This window comes from Siniperca chuatsi, linkage group LG1 (genome assembly GCF_020085105.1).
Source record: "Siniperca chuatsi isolate FFG_IHB_CAS linkage group LG1, ASM2008510v1, whole genome shotgun sequence".
Taxonomy (NCBI): domain Eukaryota; kingdom Metazoa; phylum Chordata; class Actinopteri; order Centrarchiformes; family Sinipercidae; genus Siniperca; species Siniperca chuatsi.
The window spans coordinates 19,450,373-19,467,458 of NC_058042.1; the positions used below are offsets into that span (position 1 = coordinate 19,450,373).

At 39.5% G+C, this 17,086-nt stretch overlaps 2 protein-coding genes across 5 annotated transcripts; one reads left to right on the forward strand and one right to left on the reverse strand.

The window, feature by feature from the left end:
- Positions 1 to 869: 869 nt before the first annotated feature.
- Positions 870 to 5,875, reverse strand: cenpn (centromere protein N). Its single transcript, XM_044191226.1, has 10 exons — positions 5,554 to 5,875; positions 5,231 to 5,276; positions 5,045 to 5,104; positions 4,576 to 4,649; positions 4,264 to 4,437; positions 4,051 to 4,152; positions 2,199 to 2,253; positions 1,939 to 2,048; positions 1,619 to 1,742; positions 870 to 1,311 (listed from the first exon to the last, which is right to left on the reverse strand). The coding sequence occupies exons 1-10, from the start codon at positions 5,722 to 5,724 to the stop codon at positions 1,190 to 1,192; spliced, it is 1,038 nt and encodes a 345-aa protein (XP_044047161.1). The 5' UTR covers positions 5,725 to 5,875; the 3' UTR covers positions 870 to 1,189.
- Positions 5,876 to 12,244: 6,369 nt separating this feature from the next.
- Positions 12,245 to 16,442, forward strand: cmc2 (C-x(9)-C motif containing 2). 4 transcript variants are annotated; one of them, XM_044192099.1, is made up of 5 exons: positions 12,245 to 12,405; positions 14,585 to 14,658; positions 15,281 to 15,351; positions 15,441 to 15,512; positions 15,625 to 16,442. In XM_044192099.1, exons 2-5 carry the CDS (start codon positions 14,622 to 14,624, stop codon positions 15,706 to 15,708), a joined length of 264 nt encoding a protein of 87 aa, XP_044048034.1. In that variant the 5' UTR covers positions 12,245 to 12,405; positions 14,585 to 14,621; the 3' UTR covers positions 15,709 to 16,442. The 4 variants fall into 4 exon arrangements, with proteins under 4 accessions (XP_044048034.1, XP_044048051.1, XP_044048025.1 ...); XM_044192090.1 differs by lacking the exon at positions 12,245 to 12,405 and adding an exon at positions 13,940 to 14,259; XM_044192116.1 differs by lacking the exon at positions 14,585 to 14,658 and having other exon boundaries at positions 12,248 to 12,405; positions 15,235 to 15,351.
- The last annotated feature ends 644 nt before the right edge of the window (positions 16,443 to 17,086 follow it).

Consider the following 17,086-nt stretch of genomic DNA (forward strand, 5'->3'; position numbering starts at 1 on the left):
ATTCGTCCAGGAGTGTTCTATCGTAGAAATATATATATATATATATATATATGCTGATATTATTAGCCAAAACTAGCTTATCACATATATGCTGGTATTATTACATCTGTCTCCGAGTAATAACAAATTGCAGTACTGAAATGCTCGAGGTAATTTAGAAAGTGTTGCCATTACATAGCTTGTCCACCATGAATTGTTCAACTCAGTACATGTCTTGGTTACAATTTTTACATAAACATTTTTTATAAAGGAACCCCTAAATTTAGTTACGTGTAAGTTAAAAAGCTCTGTTTTGTTTTTTGTTTTCACTTTTGGGTGGTATCACAGGTTTACGGGATAACCTGTGAAGGGGCCATAGTGGGTTGGAAAAAGGGACTTTTGGACTACACAGACTGTAACTTTGAAACATACCCACTTGATGTGGCTAACTCAGACTGCTGAAGCTTCATATTAGCTTTGGCTGAACTTCATTGTAGCACAGGACGATGATTGTGGATTTTTTACCCCATCTCTTATAGCATAGTTGTGTTAGGAAGGGATCCCTTCACTGCCGGTATGGGCAGGAGAAACCAATAACTCTTTCTATGTACGTATGGGCATGTGAGTATTGTTTTGAGACAGGCTTGAAAAAATGTGAACCTATCATTTAAATGGTTTGTGCACAGAGAGGAGAGTTTAAATTAACCTTGAAACAAGGACTGTAAATGCCAATCTGTGAGGAGCTAGTACACTAAAGTTCACTTCCAGCAGACCTTTCACTAGCCAATTCTCCACAACACTATAGCTGATAAAAAAAATACTGAAAGACAGAATGATAACTTGTGTGTGGGGTGAAATGACATGAAGATGACACAAGTTGCAAACTTCAATGATATTAAAAATCCTGCTTGTATATTTAATTTGGACATACGTATATAACATTTGATGGCAGTAATATTCTGCCACTTAAAACACCAACAAAAGATAATAAAATGACTGTTTCCAACTATTGACATATTTGCAACTGAAAGCACATAAAGACAGAAGAGAACATTAATTGATTCTGAAATCCATAGAGCCATGACTCTTCAAGAGCCATTTTAACAAGGAGATCAATGATAGAATGGTAAAAAGCAAACCATGGGTGTGCTGAACATGGCAGAAGTAAGAACAGGCAACACTGTGAGTCCTTTATATCAAGGGTCACTCATCAGTTCTGTGGTTGGCGCGCTTGTGAGGAAGGACCAGGGCCATTGTCTGTGATGACAAAATAATTCCTTCCTTTTAGGGGAATAGATGAGAGTAGAGGTGTGACAGGGGTGGAGGCAATTCCTGTAAAATATAAACAATGCATTAAATTAGTTGTGACTAAAAAAAAACCAACAACCTGTAAGCACAATTATTTATGAAATTGTTGAATCATGTCAACAACTTCATAAACAATTCAGGGACAGAGGGGTAAATCTAAGCATTACAGTGGAGATATTTCCTGTAGAGTGTGTGTTTGTGCACTCTTGTGGTGATTTATAGAACTGCCAGCAGTATGAAACATTCGAGTTACTGAGTTACAGTGTTGAGAGATAATTTTCTTCCTAAATCACAGCTGGTTTCTTTCATGGCCGTGGATTTTTCTTGGTACCTGTAGATGCACAGTGTCTGAGTGACTCCAGGAGGTTGGTGCTTGCAAATTTGACAACACATCTGAAGGGCTCCTCCCGCTCCGCCATGGTCCTGTTGGTGTGGTCTCTGAATTTTGTCTCCAACTGAGGAAAGATAAACACAAAATATAATTCAGATGATCACAGCACAAAGTGATACTAAACTTTTTCATCTTTGAAGTGAAGTTATATAGTGAGACAGCGAGTTATGCCCTTTGTTTCTTTTACTTTTTCAACAGCTATTCTACTTTTACTCAGTCAGGAAACTCAGTATTTCAAACTCAAGCATGCCTCAGGGTACCTTGTAAACTGCAGACTGTAGTTGAGGTAACATCCCATCACCAAAGGCCTCACAGGCCATCTGAAGTCTGTTTGCTGCAGGCTCAGCTTGTTCTCTTTCTATGTGTGGGTCTGTAAATACAAATAAAGCCAAATAAATAAAATCCCAATGCAGAATTCTACCAGAAGGACACATCAAGGCCAAATACGTTAAGCTAATGTGACCCCATAGAAAAATTATTAAAGTAGCTTTGGTCAGATCAAATGATTTGATAAACATACTTGAGACAGTTTGATTCTTTTCTGCAAGAGGGCAGGGATACTTAGTGGGAAACACCTAGAAACAACAACAACAAAAAAAAAAAAGTCAAAATTCACAATATACATCCATTCAATCTGAGGACATGACAGTGAGTTTAGATGGATTTACATTCATAAGTTTTGTCTGGGACACAGGAAAAACAATTGCGGGTGGGCTTTCCATGGCCTTAAATGATGAATGGACAACCAACTTTACAGTTCGTGAGACCGACTGCTCATGGAATTATGAAATTATGACGTGTGTCGTTCCGTCCTCACTATCTACCTCGCAAGTTCACACAATTGACTGTGATTCTTGCTTATGTCTCTGGCCCTGACAACGCGCTCACAGCTGAACGCACTGCAGACAGCTACAACTACGCTGTCTCCAGAGCAGCTGATCAGCCTGTGTTTCTGCAGCCCTTTCCTCGGATGTAACTTGGAGCGGAAGGTCGTTTCCATCCTCTCCAAGTTACATCCGAGGAAAGGGCCGTGTACTGAAGAAGTGCACGGCTCAGCTGGGCGCTGTGGTGGAATAGCTTTTCCAGCTGTTCCTGAACGCCAGCTTCGTCCCTAGGGTATGGAAGGAGACAACCATCATCCCTGTTCCCTAAAAGCCCTATTTCAAAGCCATGAAAGACTTCAGGCCTGTGGCACTCACTTCCATCCACTGCAAATGCATGGAGAGGGTGGTCGCTGAGGAGCTTACCACCATGGTGGTCTGGACCTGCTCCAGTATGCCTACAGTGTGAAACAGGGAGTTGAGGATGCCAGACTAACTCTTCTGGATACAGTCGCTAGGCACCTTGACTCTCCAAACATATATGTCAGGATTTTATTCATGGACTTTTCATCTGCTTTTAATACAGTAAACACAAACACACTTCTGTACCGCCTCCAAGGACTACCAGTCAACAGAACACTGGTTTTATGGATTAAAGATTTTTTTCAAAAAGGACAGACCCCAACATGTCAGAGTGAACGGTTTTAAATCCAGCAACATTGTTTTAAATACTGGGGTCCCACAGGGCTGTGTCTTGTCACCCATCCTCTTCTCCATATACACAAACGAAATCTCCTGCACTACCAACGGACTGTCACTTTTTAATATGCTGATGACATGGCCTTGGTGGCCAGCCAGCCAGACGATGACTCTCTGTCCACTTACAAGCAGTATGTGGACACCATGGTCCTCTGGCTCCAGGAGAGCTCCCTGGAACTGAACATCAGTAAGACCAAAGAGCTGTGTTGTGGGGGGCGTTGGGCACCTGACACCCCACACCCTCTCTCTGGACCACTTAGGCTGGAGGAGCAGGTGGTGGAACAGGTCGAGATCTTTAAGTACCTAGGCACTGAGATCGACCACCACCTGTCCTTCACACAACATGCGGATGGGGTCTACAAAAAAGGTCCAACAGCGCATGTTTCTCCTGATTAAGCTGAAAGGTTTAAATGTCAGACAGACATTGAACAATGTGTGATGCTTTTCACGGTACATAAGTTTGTAAAAGTGTTAGCAATATTAAATATAGGGATGAATCAAGCTTCCACTCCCTTACAAATGGGTAAAGTTTTAAGTGCAATTGAGGTACATAAAGGGTGAACATGGCAATTTACATTTTTCTTCAACAGGTGGTCATCAAGGTCAATAAGATAATAAAGATAGTTTTACTCCAAAATCAGAATCTCTCCAGTACATGATGGTTCAGTGACAGACAATAAACGCTCCAATGCTTATCAGTAATGTCATAAAAAAACAGGGCATACAGAGCTTTGTATGGTTAGAAATTAAGGTAACTTGTGTCTTGTTTTGTTGTAATCACAACAGGCCTACCTGTTGATATTGCCTCATCAGCAGGTCCCTAACGGCAGTGAGTTTCCGTCCACTGAGGTTAGCATCCTTGATAGCTTGATATCTGGTGGATAGAACCAAGGCCTGCAAAGTACATCACTCTTTTAGAGTGGAATGGAAAGACAGAAAAAAACAAAAGCTACCTGGCAACAGTACAAACAATGTCAAGGATTAAATATAAAACTCATTCCTCACCTGGGATAACAGGGGCTTTTGCTTTGAAGTCAGGCTGGTCACAAAGACATAAGGGGTTTGAAGATGGTGAACAACATATGTTGGTTTTAGGTGGTTGGGCCGAGAGAAGCTGTCTCCCCATGCAATCCGAATCCATACAGCTTCATCTGTGTGCTTCTTTATTTTGACAGACACCTTGAATGCAATGTCAAAAGCATAATAACATAATATATATTGTTAAACACAGAGAAAACCATAAAATGTATGAAAGATGCAACTATATAATTAGTAAGATTTTGTGATAACTTATGTGAGGAGGAATATCTGGCTTACATGTCTTACGAGCTCACTGAGGTGAGATTTAAATTGTTCTTTGAACTGCGTCAGCTCTACAGAGTGAGCATCATCTGAAAAACAGAGAAAATGAAACATACATTGAAAAATGGACACATATTTTTCATTTAAATCAAGAATTCAATGTAATGGTGCAGCCATAAAAATTACAATGGTTTGAATCCTAAACTCAACTTAATTATAATATTGCTTTAAATTCCCTGGAAGAAACAGATAAAGAATATATGTGTAACACTACCATACAATGTGCAAAAAAATAATAAAAATGTTAACCTTACTTTCTAACTGTAAAACACATGATCCAGACTCCAGCATGTTATTTGACTTATTAAAGTTACCAAATTTTCAACCAGAAGTAAAACCGTGATCCCAGCAGCAGCTGTAGTGTTTGGTGAGAAAGACGTTCAGCCCTCCATGATACACGATGCATATTCCTGTTTTAACATACCTTCGGGGTCCATGAGCTGGAAGGCATACCACATTCCCTGGTTTGGATTGTCAATGACATCTGAGAGATAATGAAACCAAAGCGACACAAGAAGTTATGGGACTGTTGGCATGGTTAACGTTAGCTAAGATGACTTGGCGTTAAGTTACTGAAGTCCAAATGAGAAAATCATTTCACTTGACTTACATATCATCTCGAGTTCTGTGATGTGTTTAACTGTCCACGCACTTTCCTTTAAAGAAAACAAGTGAGGTTAAAAGACAGAAAAATCCACACCAACCACAGCTAAACCCAAATTAAGTTGATTCGTATTGAGAAGTAATGGTTCATTTCAAGTGGCGTTACATTAAACGTGGTGAGGCTGTGTAACGCTACAATGGTGGATTTCACAGCCCACTTCATCAAGCATTTTGATAAAGAACGTGCTGCTAGCTAACTACAAGGTTGCCAGTTTCTTTACACGGTATATTTAACGCAACAGCTTATATTTCAGAAAAGGCGCCGCATACCTCGCAAATGGAGAGTAGTTTTTCAGTTAACGCCCATTTTGACTGAGTAAAATCCATGGATTGCTGCTGTGCCACAGTCAAACGGCCCCACTTGTCCAGCGTTGTTCTTAGCATTTGAGTCGGTATCCGTCTTATGAGTCGCTGCAGTAAGCGTTTAGTAGAATCATCCATTCTTCCTCAGACGGTAATCGATATCTAGCTTTGCTGTCGTATTGGAAGAAGATGGTTTTTGAGTTTAATTAAACTGTTTGCTCCGTCCAGTTTGCACGGTGGCAGCAGTACAGTCTAGAAATTCCAAACAAACCGCCTACAACAGTAGCACACGAATCGACCAATCAGATATTGCCAGTAAATCTTACGCGCCCCTTTTAGCGCCCTCTGTTGTTTTGGAGTGGTAGTACTTCTACACCTGCCGCTGCTAACACTATGACTAACTGCACAGTGGTGGAAGAAGTATTCAGAACCTTTACTTAAGTACCAATTCAACAATCTAAAAATACTTCATTACAAGGACAAGACCTGCATTCAGAATTCTACTGAAGTAAAAGTACAGAAGTTTTGATACTTTAAAGTACTCAAAGTATCAAGGTTCATTTATGTCATTTCACAACACAAGGTGGCACAATGAAATTGTAAGTTGTAGCCCCTTCATGCTACACACACATAGAACATATATACAAATATTTAAATTAGAATAGAATAAAAAAGTAAAATAATATACAGTTACTTATATACATATACTTATATATTTATACCCATACATGTATACACCCAGAAAGTATGTGCAATGTCAGTGACTGGTTCCAAGTCATTTATTTTGTGGTGTTATCTATTTTAAATCTTAGATGTTTTGCCAAAGGTAAGAATGTGCTCATTTATTGCAGTCACAATGGGTTTCATTTAAATAAAAAAAACATAGAATTCATGATCAGAAAGTAATTATAGTCTAGCACACGAATATTGAAAAGAGAAAGTTCACCCTGCCCTGAACGAAGAGAGTTGCAGCAGACAGGTTGTTGTGTGGCAACAGTGGAAATGAACACATGATCTGAAACATTGACTTGCTGAATGTTATTGATATATAAACTTGCATAACCTATGTGGTAATTTGACCCATTCTCATTCCCAGGTTGTCAAATACCGACATTTTGTACGTTTTTTGTCTCATTATATATATACACACACATTTATACATACTACTGTTCAAAAGTTTGGAATCACCTGTTAAGTTGATGTTTTTCTTCTTTCCTTCAATAATGGCTATTTTAACATAGACAAAACAGTATATTTATACACCAAATGTATTATTTACATTTGAAAGAGTTTTAGAATAATTAATTGATAAAAACCTCCGTTTAATCGATGTCCCCACAGTGTTGCATGACAAGGGAGAACACTGTTGTAACCATTTCTTCCCCCAAATACTCTTCACTTTTTAATTTGTTTTCCAGTCCAGAAAAGCATAAATGACCTTAGATCATTTGTGAACCACAACTGTGCTTTCAATTGGGCTCTAAATATTTTGGAAACCCGTTTTTCTTTTGGTCCTCTGCAGTCTACTCAGTGGTTAGACTGAATAGGTTTAAACTGTGTAGCTGTGATATCCAGCTGCTATTCCATGATTAATAAGTTTAACTTGACAGTTCATGCACTATTACTTTATACTGTATTATTATCATCAACCGGTAAACCCACTTTGTACTTCACACTTATTTTGATTTTATACTTATACCCACTTGGTACTTATTTTCTGACCTGTATTATAGTGTATTGTATTTTTTGCTTAGTACTTTTATTCCTGTGTGCACTGACGTAAAGGCGAGCTGCTGTAACAAAAGAGTTTCCCCTCGGGGATCAATAATGTATTTCTGATTCTGATTCTGATGATCAAATTCCAATAGTTCTAACCCTAGACTAACCTACTATTTCTATTTTGAAGTTTGAAGAATTAAAGAAATAATTTTCTGTGCAATTAAATTTATTTACACTGTGCAACTACCTCATGCTGTATCTTGTGAAATCAAATCTTTGTGCAATTTATCCGTCTCTCAAGGCTATATATATATATACAGTATATATATATATAATGCAACACATAATGTGTATATTACAATGTCTGTGCAAGTATTCTGAGCAATTATCTTTCCAACAATCTGGTTTAGCTCAATATATAAAATTTAGCTTTTTGTTTGTTTGTTTTTTCCTTTTCAGTGGAACTTGTGACCAAAATGAGTCACCTTATTGTACAATACTGCTGACAATCTAGGGCATTACTACAGGCTTGGAGGAAGGCCTGAAGTGTGTGGGTTATGGCTGAAAAGACCAACTTGTCCTCATTCACAGGTCAAGCTTCAAATACTGAGGCATGCATAGGGTACTATTTAAACAACCCTGGAGATTTTTTGTATCTTTATGATTCTTGGTTTTGGGATTTTATGTCAGCATGATGTAGCCCATTCAATCAGAATCTGTTTTAATAGCCAATGCAAGCATACAAAGAATGTGTCTTGGCATTTGCTTCCAAAAAATGCAACACAGAAGAATAAAAATAGACAAAAGTAAGGTAATAATATGGACAAAGAAATATGAAATATATGAAGGTGACAAGAGCAAAACTTAAATGTGACATGTATATAAATAATTAAATTATGTAACAGAGGTAGTTGAATGCAATGCACAATCTAAAGTCCAGTTTGATGATATATATGAACACAAGTGCACGATTTACATGAGGGATGTGAAAAGTAAAGTCCAGTTTGATAACCTCTTCTTAAGAAAGGTGATTTCATAATTAAATATCCTCAGCCACATATTCTCGGAAATATAAAATTAAATGAGCAACTTCACTTTTTACAATCACTGGCTATACGCCTTTTTTAAAACAGAGATAGTGGTGTTTGAATTCCGGTTAAGGCCGACCGGCAGAAATTTGAAATGGAATGAAGCCCACTGACGGCAGCCAGCCCAAAACAGGAGTCCACCCACAATTACCTACGTAAGCTACGAGACGCTAGCGTCCGTAGCAACCACCATATCAACGATCTGAGACCTAAGATAATATTCATAATAACTATCAAAACAAATGATCATATACATTCACTGAACGAAGATCATGAAAATGCAAATTTCTCACTAGAAATGTTATTAAATCACATTTTAATGCAGAAATTCTCTTAAAATGTCCGCAATTTTGGTTTTCACAAAAGTAATTTGGCAGTCACGTGACGTGGACACAGGACAATAGAAAAGAATAGGACAAAACATTTTTTTAAGAATTGAAGGAGAAATCATTTAAACTGATGGGCGTAACATTGACCTATCGTATTGCTGAATGATCACTTTCGTGTTTTACTTTCGAGAAATGTTGACGATATCACTGAAAGAAAACCTTAACATCGTAATTAATAGTGAGGAAAATACTTCCGGGCGGCGGGTCCTCGGTTCTCCAATGATGTTCACAGCGCCTTATAGCGCCGCGGTCAATATTGAGGTTAATTTCTGAGTGAATGGACGGCCGGAGCAGTTCCTCTGAGCATCTAATATTGCCACAGATGGTTTTACATTGGAGTTAATTGAAATCCCGGTGTGTCTCATACAGACGCTAATGGGTACCTTGTGCATCTGTATGAGACGGGAATGAGAACGGGTTGGTTAATTTTAATCAGTAGGCATGAGTTAATCAAAGAAGCACTGAATTTATGATCCGAGAGCAACACACAAGTATTGGTTAGATCCAAGGTCGTTTCGTTGTACAGAGCCTCGGAAGTTTTCTGATAAACTCTTTCTGTCTAATTAAAAGACAGAAAAGACGTGCTTCCCAGGAGTCTTTTCTCTGTGCACAGATACTGAGCGAGAAACACAGAGGTTATCTTCTCAAAAACATTCTTATCCAAGGACACTGAAAGCCTCAAATGCACAGGTGTCATCTGTGGGAAACAGTTGAGATAATCATATTTTCCTGTCTCTTACCAGAGGTTACTTGTGTAATGGCTTCATCATGTGGGTAAAAGTGGAATGGTATACAATCCTGTTTTTAATTTAATAACCAATCAGAGACTGACAATAACTTCCGTGTTTTGATTATGGACCAATTGTGGACACCCAGCAACCTGTCAGGAGGAGTGTATTCTGACTGATCAGGTCTTTCTGGAAAGGACTCGTTTCATCTGTACTCTGTTTTAAATTATAGCAAATTCATATTGCACTGAACTTTTTGACTATTTGACTCAAGTGTTTTATTGAAAAAGAAGTAAAACAATGTCCAAGAGGAAGTGAAGACATCTGGCCCAGCTGAAGGTTTCTTTCTCCCACAGTTTATGGTGGAGTGTGGAGGATAAAGTGGATTTAAAGAGTCTCACAGCCTGAGGAAAAACCTGAGCTGCTCTGTAGTCTGGTGGTACAGCAGCAGATACTTCTGTATTGCTTGCCAGATGGCAGCAGGGTGAACAGGGTGTTGCGCAGGCACCTCACCTCACCAATATCACTAATGCTTGATTTAGGCGTACTAATGATGTTCTGGGCAGTTTTAATTACCCGCTGCAGAGCCCTCCAGTCCTGGGCGGTGCACATCCTATGCCAGTTTGTAATGTTTCCAGTCAGGATGCTTTCTATTGCTCCTCTGTAAAAGTTAACAAGAACTTGGCACAGGAATTTTGCCTTCTTAAGTTTCCTTAAAGATACAGTGGTTTCTGAGCTTTCTTTACCAGATATGTGATGACCATGACAGGTCTGTGATGCTGATTCCCAGGAACCTAAAACTGTTCACTTGCTCCCCCTCAGCTCCACTGATGTAGACAGGGGTGTGTGTCTTTGCCTCCTTTTTTCTAACCAGTTGAGCTGAGTAGGTTGTTCTCTGTGCACCACCCTGCAAGATTGTTCATTTTTTTATTTAATTTTTTTTTTTTTTTTTTAATTTCCTCATGATATGATGTCTAATTGTTGTTTGTATCCGATGATGGTGGTGTCCTCCACAAACTTCACAACAGAGTTCACTCCATGTCGGTGGTTGCAGTCATGGGTGTACAGCGTGAACAAGAAGGTGCTGAACACACAGCCCTGGGGGGCTATGGTGTTCCGCACTAGAGTGGAGGAACTGTCTGGGGCATGTTTGTGAGGAAATACAATTTCCAGTTCCAGAGAATAGTACTCAATCCCAGAGGGCTAATTTTGCATCAGTTTCATTGGGGTGATTGTGTTGAATGCTAAGCTGAAATCAACAAACAGCATTCTGATGTAGGTGTTGTTGTTCTCAAGGTGTGTGAAGACTGAGTGGAGGGCAGTGGAGTTGGCATCCTCTGTGGATCTGTTGGTTCTTTATGCACACTGGTGAGGGTCCAGACTGGCTGGGATGTTGTCTTCGATGTGCTGGAGAGCCAGTTCACTTCATCAGAATTGGGACGAGTCCTACAGGTCGATAGTCGTTTAGACTTGACACTGCAGACTTTTGAGGTACAGGGACGATGGTGGCTGTCTTGAAGCAGGTGGGAACAATCGCCTGAGACAGTGATATGTTAAAAATGTCAGTAATGACAACGACTAGTTGGTTGGCACATGTTCTTAGTACACAGCCAGGGATGTTATGTTAAGGATAGGGTCCTCACGTCTCCATTCATCCAAGTTTTCTGGTTGGGGAATGATTTTATTGTCTTTGTGATCACCACATCATCAACACATTTGCTGATGTCTGATGTCACTGATGATGTATATTCCTCAAGATTGATGTGGTTCTCCTGGGTGGCGGCATCTCTGAACATGAGACAGTCTGTGCACTCAAAACAGTCCTGTAGAGCTGCCGTAGCTTCATCTGTCCACACTTTAATTGTGTTTTTTGATTTGATTGGTTTGACCCTTTTAATCAGCTGGGAAGAAATTGGCAGGAGAAGCAAGGAAATGTAGTCTGATTGACCAAAACAGGGGTGGTGGAGGGCTTTGTAGCTACCAGGAATGTTCGTGTAAACATGGTCCAGGATATTTGTTCTCCTGGTGAGGATGTGGACATGCTGGTAGAATTTAGGTAAAAGTCTGAGGTCTGTAAAATTGCGAGCTATAAAGCCTGCAATAAAAATACCATCCGGTTTTGTCATGTGACTGCTGATGACCTCATACAGTTTTTGGAGTCCATTTAAATTTGCATCTGGGGGATGTTAACAGCAGCAAAAAAATCACTGATGAATTCTCTGGGCAGATAATATGGTCGGCAACTTAACATAAAAAAATGAACACAGAGTTCGCTTCCCCTTGTCTTACTCCGAAGTCTTGTATTCTGTTGGCGTGGAACGCTGTCCACCCATCTAGTGTAATAGCTTGATCTGGGATGTTATGGTGGTGCAAGGTCTCTGTAAAGATGTGGGCACAACAGTCTCTGATTTCCTATTGCTGGCTTAGCCTGAGTCTTATTTCATCCATTTTATTTTCTTGCAACCGGACATTAGCCAGGGGTAGGCTGGGTAGCTGAGTAGCCTTAGGTCCAAGCTGGGTTAGCTAAGCTCTTATCCCGGCTTTCTTCCCCCTCTTCTTGGGGCAGTCCCCTCATGTGTCTGGTCTGGTACTTCTTGTCTTTGTTTGCTTTTCTCGCCAGTTTTGATTGTTTGTGCCGCCCTGATCGTATTCACCTGTGTCTTGTTGTTTTCCCTCACCTGAGTGTATTTAAGTCTGTGTGCTTCCTTTGTTCTGTGTCAATTCTTCTGTCTCTTGTCCTGGCCTTGGTACCTGTGTATTCTGTTGGATTTATCTTCTGTTTCCTTGGACATTGCCTGGATTTTATGGATTCTGTTTGTTGCCTGTTCCCTGGGACTTGTTTGCCTTAGTTGGACTGCTCCCCTGGTGTTGACAACTGCCTGCCTGATAACCCTTGTAAGCCTTCAATTCTTGATTAAATCATTGAACTGCACTTGCTTTGCCTCTGTGTCTGCATTTGGGTTCAATCCCTTGTTTTCCCCTGCTACCCTACTTGACTTCATGCAACAGGGTGGTTGGAAGATGTTGTGGGTAGTGATCGTCTCAAGAGCTGCTTCACTTAATCCAATGCCTGTACTTTCTTTTCTGATGTTGAGTGTTTTTCTGTCATAGTTAATACATGCCTCAGTAATAAAGGCGAAAAAGTAACAAATGTAGCGTTTGAGGGAGCTACTGGCCGCCGCACCTGTATGCACCACCAAAAGCACTGTAGTACTGGTTCTGCAGTAAAATGTCCCCGGTGATCGATATATTATTATATGTGACATTATTAGATAGTTAATGATGATAATTACTGATGGCTCAATGTGTAAGAAACATTTTACTGCTGTAGCTGGTTGAGGTGGAGCTAGTTTTAACTACTTAAAGTTAGGCAGTTTAGTCCACTGGTTCCCAAACTAGGGGTTAGGCCCCTCCAAAGGGTTACAAGATAAATCTGCGGGATCGTTAAATGATTCATGGGAGTGGAAAGAAGGAAAAAAAAGTTCTGATACACAAATCTGTTACACTTTTTACTTTTCTGTAATCTTTGATTTTCTTGTCAAATAATGAATAATTTTAATAGTTATTTAAATGAATCCATGAGAGAGATTTAGAGGGGAAATCACTCTTTGTTGGAATTGCTAACAACATTTGAAACTTGACAAGTGGCCCCAACTATACACTGCTCTTTTGTTAGAGGACACAAGAAAAAAGGTTGGAAACCACTGGTTAAATCTTTAACCCTGCCTTGGATTTCACAAGTTTATCTTTTTTTAATGTAATAATTAATGAAAAGTAACTAGTAACTACGGATTTAAAACAAACATACCAGAGTAAAAAGTGCAGTTTTTCCCTCTGAAAGATATGCTGTACCCTTTTGTTAAAATTATTTTACCATTTTCGAGGAGCAGTAAAAATATTACTTCTCTGCTGTGCTCTGCTGTTACTCTTTTTCTCTGGCGCTCATACGAAATATGTCAACTATCAAGATGTTTCACATCCCACTCCAGTCCAGTCACCACGAAAGCCATTAGTTAAGTAAGTTAAGGACACATTGGACCCCTTGTCCAACAGTGCAGCACGTGGTGCTTTTGAGAGGCAAAATCAGCATTGTTAAGCGGAATCATGGAAATCAAGCATTGATGTTCATCACTGACAACCACCATTCCATAGCATTGAACTAAATTAAGACAGGACACACATTATAAATAGTTATCACAACAGCACTAGTAGCAAAACAGAACTAGTAGCAAAAATTGTAACCACCTCCCAAAAAGGTCATCTGGCCAAACGTTAAATACATCCATAAGCAATAACGGAAGTACGTTACGGGGAAACGTCTTGTAGCTCCTGTAAACTTCCGTCATCAAAAGTCCCACCTTTTGTGAGAAGAACGCATGCCATTGGTGGATTGAGTAAAAAGGCTGACGCCGATTCGATGTTGACTATTGTCACTCAATATTGTCAAACAGTTACGAAGCTTCAAGCGTTATAGTAGGCAACATGTCCTACAGGTCCGTGCTGTTTTTGTAGGTTATATTGATGTCAGTTCAAGACCAGCAGATTTAGTCAAAACTGTAGCGGCATTATAGTAACCTGTGTTGTTATTCTACGGGGAGAAAGACGAAACCTTCAGTAGCTCTTAAGTGGCTGCAGGGATTTATGCTGTGTTAGAAACAATTAACGTTAGCTGAGGCCTAGCAGTTAGCTAACGTGACATTTCACCGAGGTTTGCTGGAAAACTTCTCAGATGACACAACTTCTCCACTGGTAAGGGTATCCCAGTTACCGGAAGTGCACAGTGTTATCAAATAGCTTATAATAAATCATTACCTATACAGTATGTATCGCATCTGAACTGTTTTGAGCAAACCTAGCTATTCTGTTACAATCCTATGTCCGAACTCAACCAAAAGTCGGAACAACTCGTAGTCTATTCAAGCGATCATGTACCCTGATCCAGAGTCTTCTAGTCAAGGCTGTATCGTACACATGGTTCCAGAGGATTCAGGGTGAATGCAGGAAGTTTACAAAGCCATGGCATTACATTTGTCACACTCTCCCTCTCTCTTTCCCTCTGCCTCTGTGTCTGCAGGTAAGTGACCACTGGAAAAACAAACTCCATCATCCAAATGACAGCTCAGGAAGGAGAGGGATGGGGAGGCATTAGTATCCTTTAGAAGTCATGTCCATGGCATAAGTGTAACAATGCTGAGTTGACATAGTGTATATAAAGTAGTGCTGAAGCAACTGATTATTCATTAGTGGTTTTACACAGCATTTAATCAACAGCAATTTAGTTTAAGCCATTTATCAAGCAAAATGCCAAAAATACACCTGTTCCAGATTCTCAGATATGAGGATATGCTGCTTTTTCTCTGTTTTATATTGTTGTAAAAGCTTTGGCTTTTGGACTGTTTTCCAGTCAAAACAAACAATTTGAGGATGTCACCTTTGGCTCTGGGAAATTGTGATGGGTATTTTGACTCTATTTTTAGTTATAGACTGAATGATGAATTAATAGACTAAACACACAAATCAATAATGAAAGTCACCTTGAATTGCAGCCTTAGTATGTAGATTTGATGTAAAGGAAAAGTGCAGTACAGCACAAAACAAAACTGTGTTTAAAGGCAAACATAGCTGTATTTGATGCATCTCTAACATCTCTTACAGTAATATTCAACAGTAATTATCAACTCAGTGTTTCTCAATCAGTGCTCCTCTTATTTTGTGGCTTTTCAGTATTGCTGCAGTGGTACAGTAAGCCCTTAACTCAGCATGCACCCTGATCTGTCACCTCACCTGCACACAGACGAGTGTAATGAACTTATAACTCGTCTGAGGCAGTGCCACACGGAGGTACGTCACTCTCTAAATTCTTGTATTGCTGCATGCTTCATGTACGCAGAAAACAAAACAATGTAAATCTTGTTTCGTGTTTCCCTCAGCACAATGTCCTGAAGTTCTTTGGCACGTGTAATGATGTGGACCGCGCCATGCGTCATTGCCTGAAGAAAGAGGTCTGTCAGTTATTTTTTTTGGACTTTGAATAAGGCACAACAAGCACTCTGATTACAGACCTTTGTTTTTTTGTTTAATCAATGTTTTCTTTGTTTCCTTACCATTCAACAGAGATTGGAAAAGCGGGAGCGCAGTAAGCAGCATGCACAAGAGATGAAAAAGCGGCTGAGAGAAGGGCCCAAGGAGCAGTTCTGAAGGACAATTTACTGCAACTTAAAAGTATTCAGATATTGGGACATTGGCCTCCCTTACTGTTTTTATGTCAAGACAGACTTAGAACTTCTGTCTCTTCTCAAACTAATTCAAATTCAGAGGAGTGTGCGTTGTATTAGACGCTGTTATCACTATATATTATTGTTATTACTATTATTTTGATATTAGTTGAGAGAAACACGAGTAAGAAGTAAGGTTATTTAAATGTTGGGATCATAAAGCAGCAATGCCATGGTGAAGATGCACACCTTACTCTAACTCTCCTAACACACTTTTGACTTTTTATCATCTGCATTGACTAAATTTTGCAGTGGTACCAGAACATTTTAGGTCAACATAAAAACAACAGCATCTAGTACTTTGGATTAAAGATTGCTGTTGGGGATCATCATTTATTTCCTCTCTGTTAGCAGTACACTCCAGCTCCATCAAAGAGATTAGTGTAGCTGGTGGCAGAACCCTTTCATCAAAACCATTATTTTAGTCTGCAGGACTCCTCACGAATATTCTGGTACCTGATTTATTCATGAAAACAGGGAGAGTCCATTTCAGGCCATCAGAGATGCATGTAAAACAGGATGGCCAGTAGCTGGGTTACTCTTAGTGTGAACATACATATTGAACATAGGCATTGTTTAAAAGTTTATTTGAATGGGGAATCATATTGATTCGTTACAAGTTTAATTTCTTTCAAATAAAGTGAAATTATCAGTTTATTTAAGAATCCATTCTTGCTTTGATATACAGTAGTGTGTCATCCTTGTAAAACCCGGTAAAACAACAAGAAGATATCAGTCAGGGTATCTGCAGGTCTTAAAGTTCTAAAAGCATTGAAATTAGTTTTCTCACAAGAGGCCTTCTCACATGGTGGTAAGAAGTCTTACATTTAATTTACAAACATCTTATATACTTTCTCTTGCCTGCCGTAGGCAGTAATGTTTGTTATGAATTTTGTTTTGTATCCATTTGCGGGCTGATCGGGAGACATTCTACACCTCTAAACTACATTAGGGATTGTTGCAACAGTGGATTGTGCTCACAGGGCTGTTCAATCCTTAAACCTATAGCAAGCACTGTACTACTTCTAGCTATAGTAGGAAGCTCATGTCTCTTAATAATCGGCAAGTGTCTGTACTAGCAAAAAATATGATATAATGATAAATAATTCTAGGCCATATCGTCCCTACTGGCTTTCTATCATACTTTCATACTTTGGCTGGTATGGCTGTTAAACAGGTATTAAATTGGTATTAAATGGGAACCTTCGGTCATGTGTTATCTAGTGATAATAAAACCCCTCCCTTTGGCTACGGATGGTCTGTGGCGTTGGATGTGGGTGGCCTCGTCGATCATTCTTTGG

Excerpts from the sequence above, each read along its gene's own strand:
- cenpn (XM_044191226.1), bottom strand. The coding sequence starts at position 5,724 with ATGGATGATTCTACTAAACGCTTACTGCAGCGACTCATAAGACGGATA. Across the intron at positions 4,153-4,263 it reads AAAAGCCCCTGTTATCCCAG|GCCTTGGTTCTATCCACCAG; the intron begins GTGAGGAATGAG and ends TGTACTTTGCAG. Across the intron at positions 1,312-1,618 it reads CAGACACTGTGCATCTACAG|GAATTGCCTCCACCCCTGTC; the intron begins GTACCAAGAAAA and ends TATATTTTACAG.
- cmc2 (XM_044192099.1), top strand. The coding sequence starts at position 14,622 with ATGACAGCTCAGGAAGGAGAGGGATGGGGAGGCATTA. Across the intron at positions 14,659-15,280 it reads AGAGGGATGGGGAGGCATTA|ATCTGTCACCTCACCTGCAC; the intron begins GTATCCTTTAGA and ends GCATGCACCCTG. Across the intron at positions 15,352-15,440 it reads TGAGGCAGTGCCACACGGAG|CACAATGTCCTGAAGTTCTT; the intron begins GTACGTCACTCT and ends TGTTTCCCTCAG.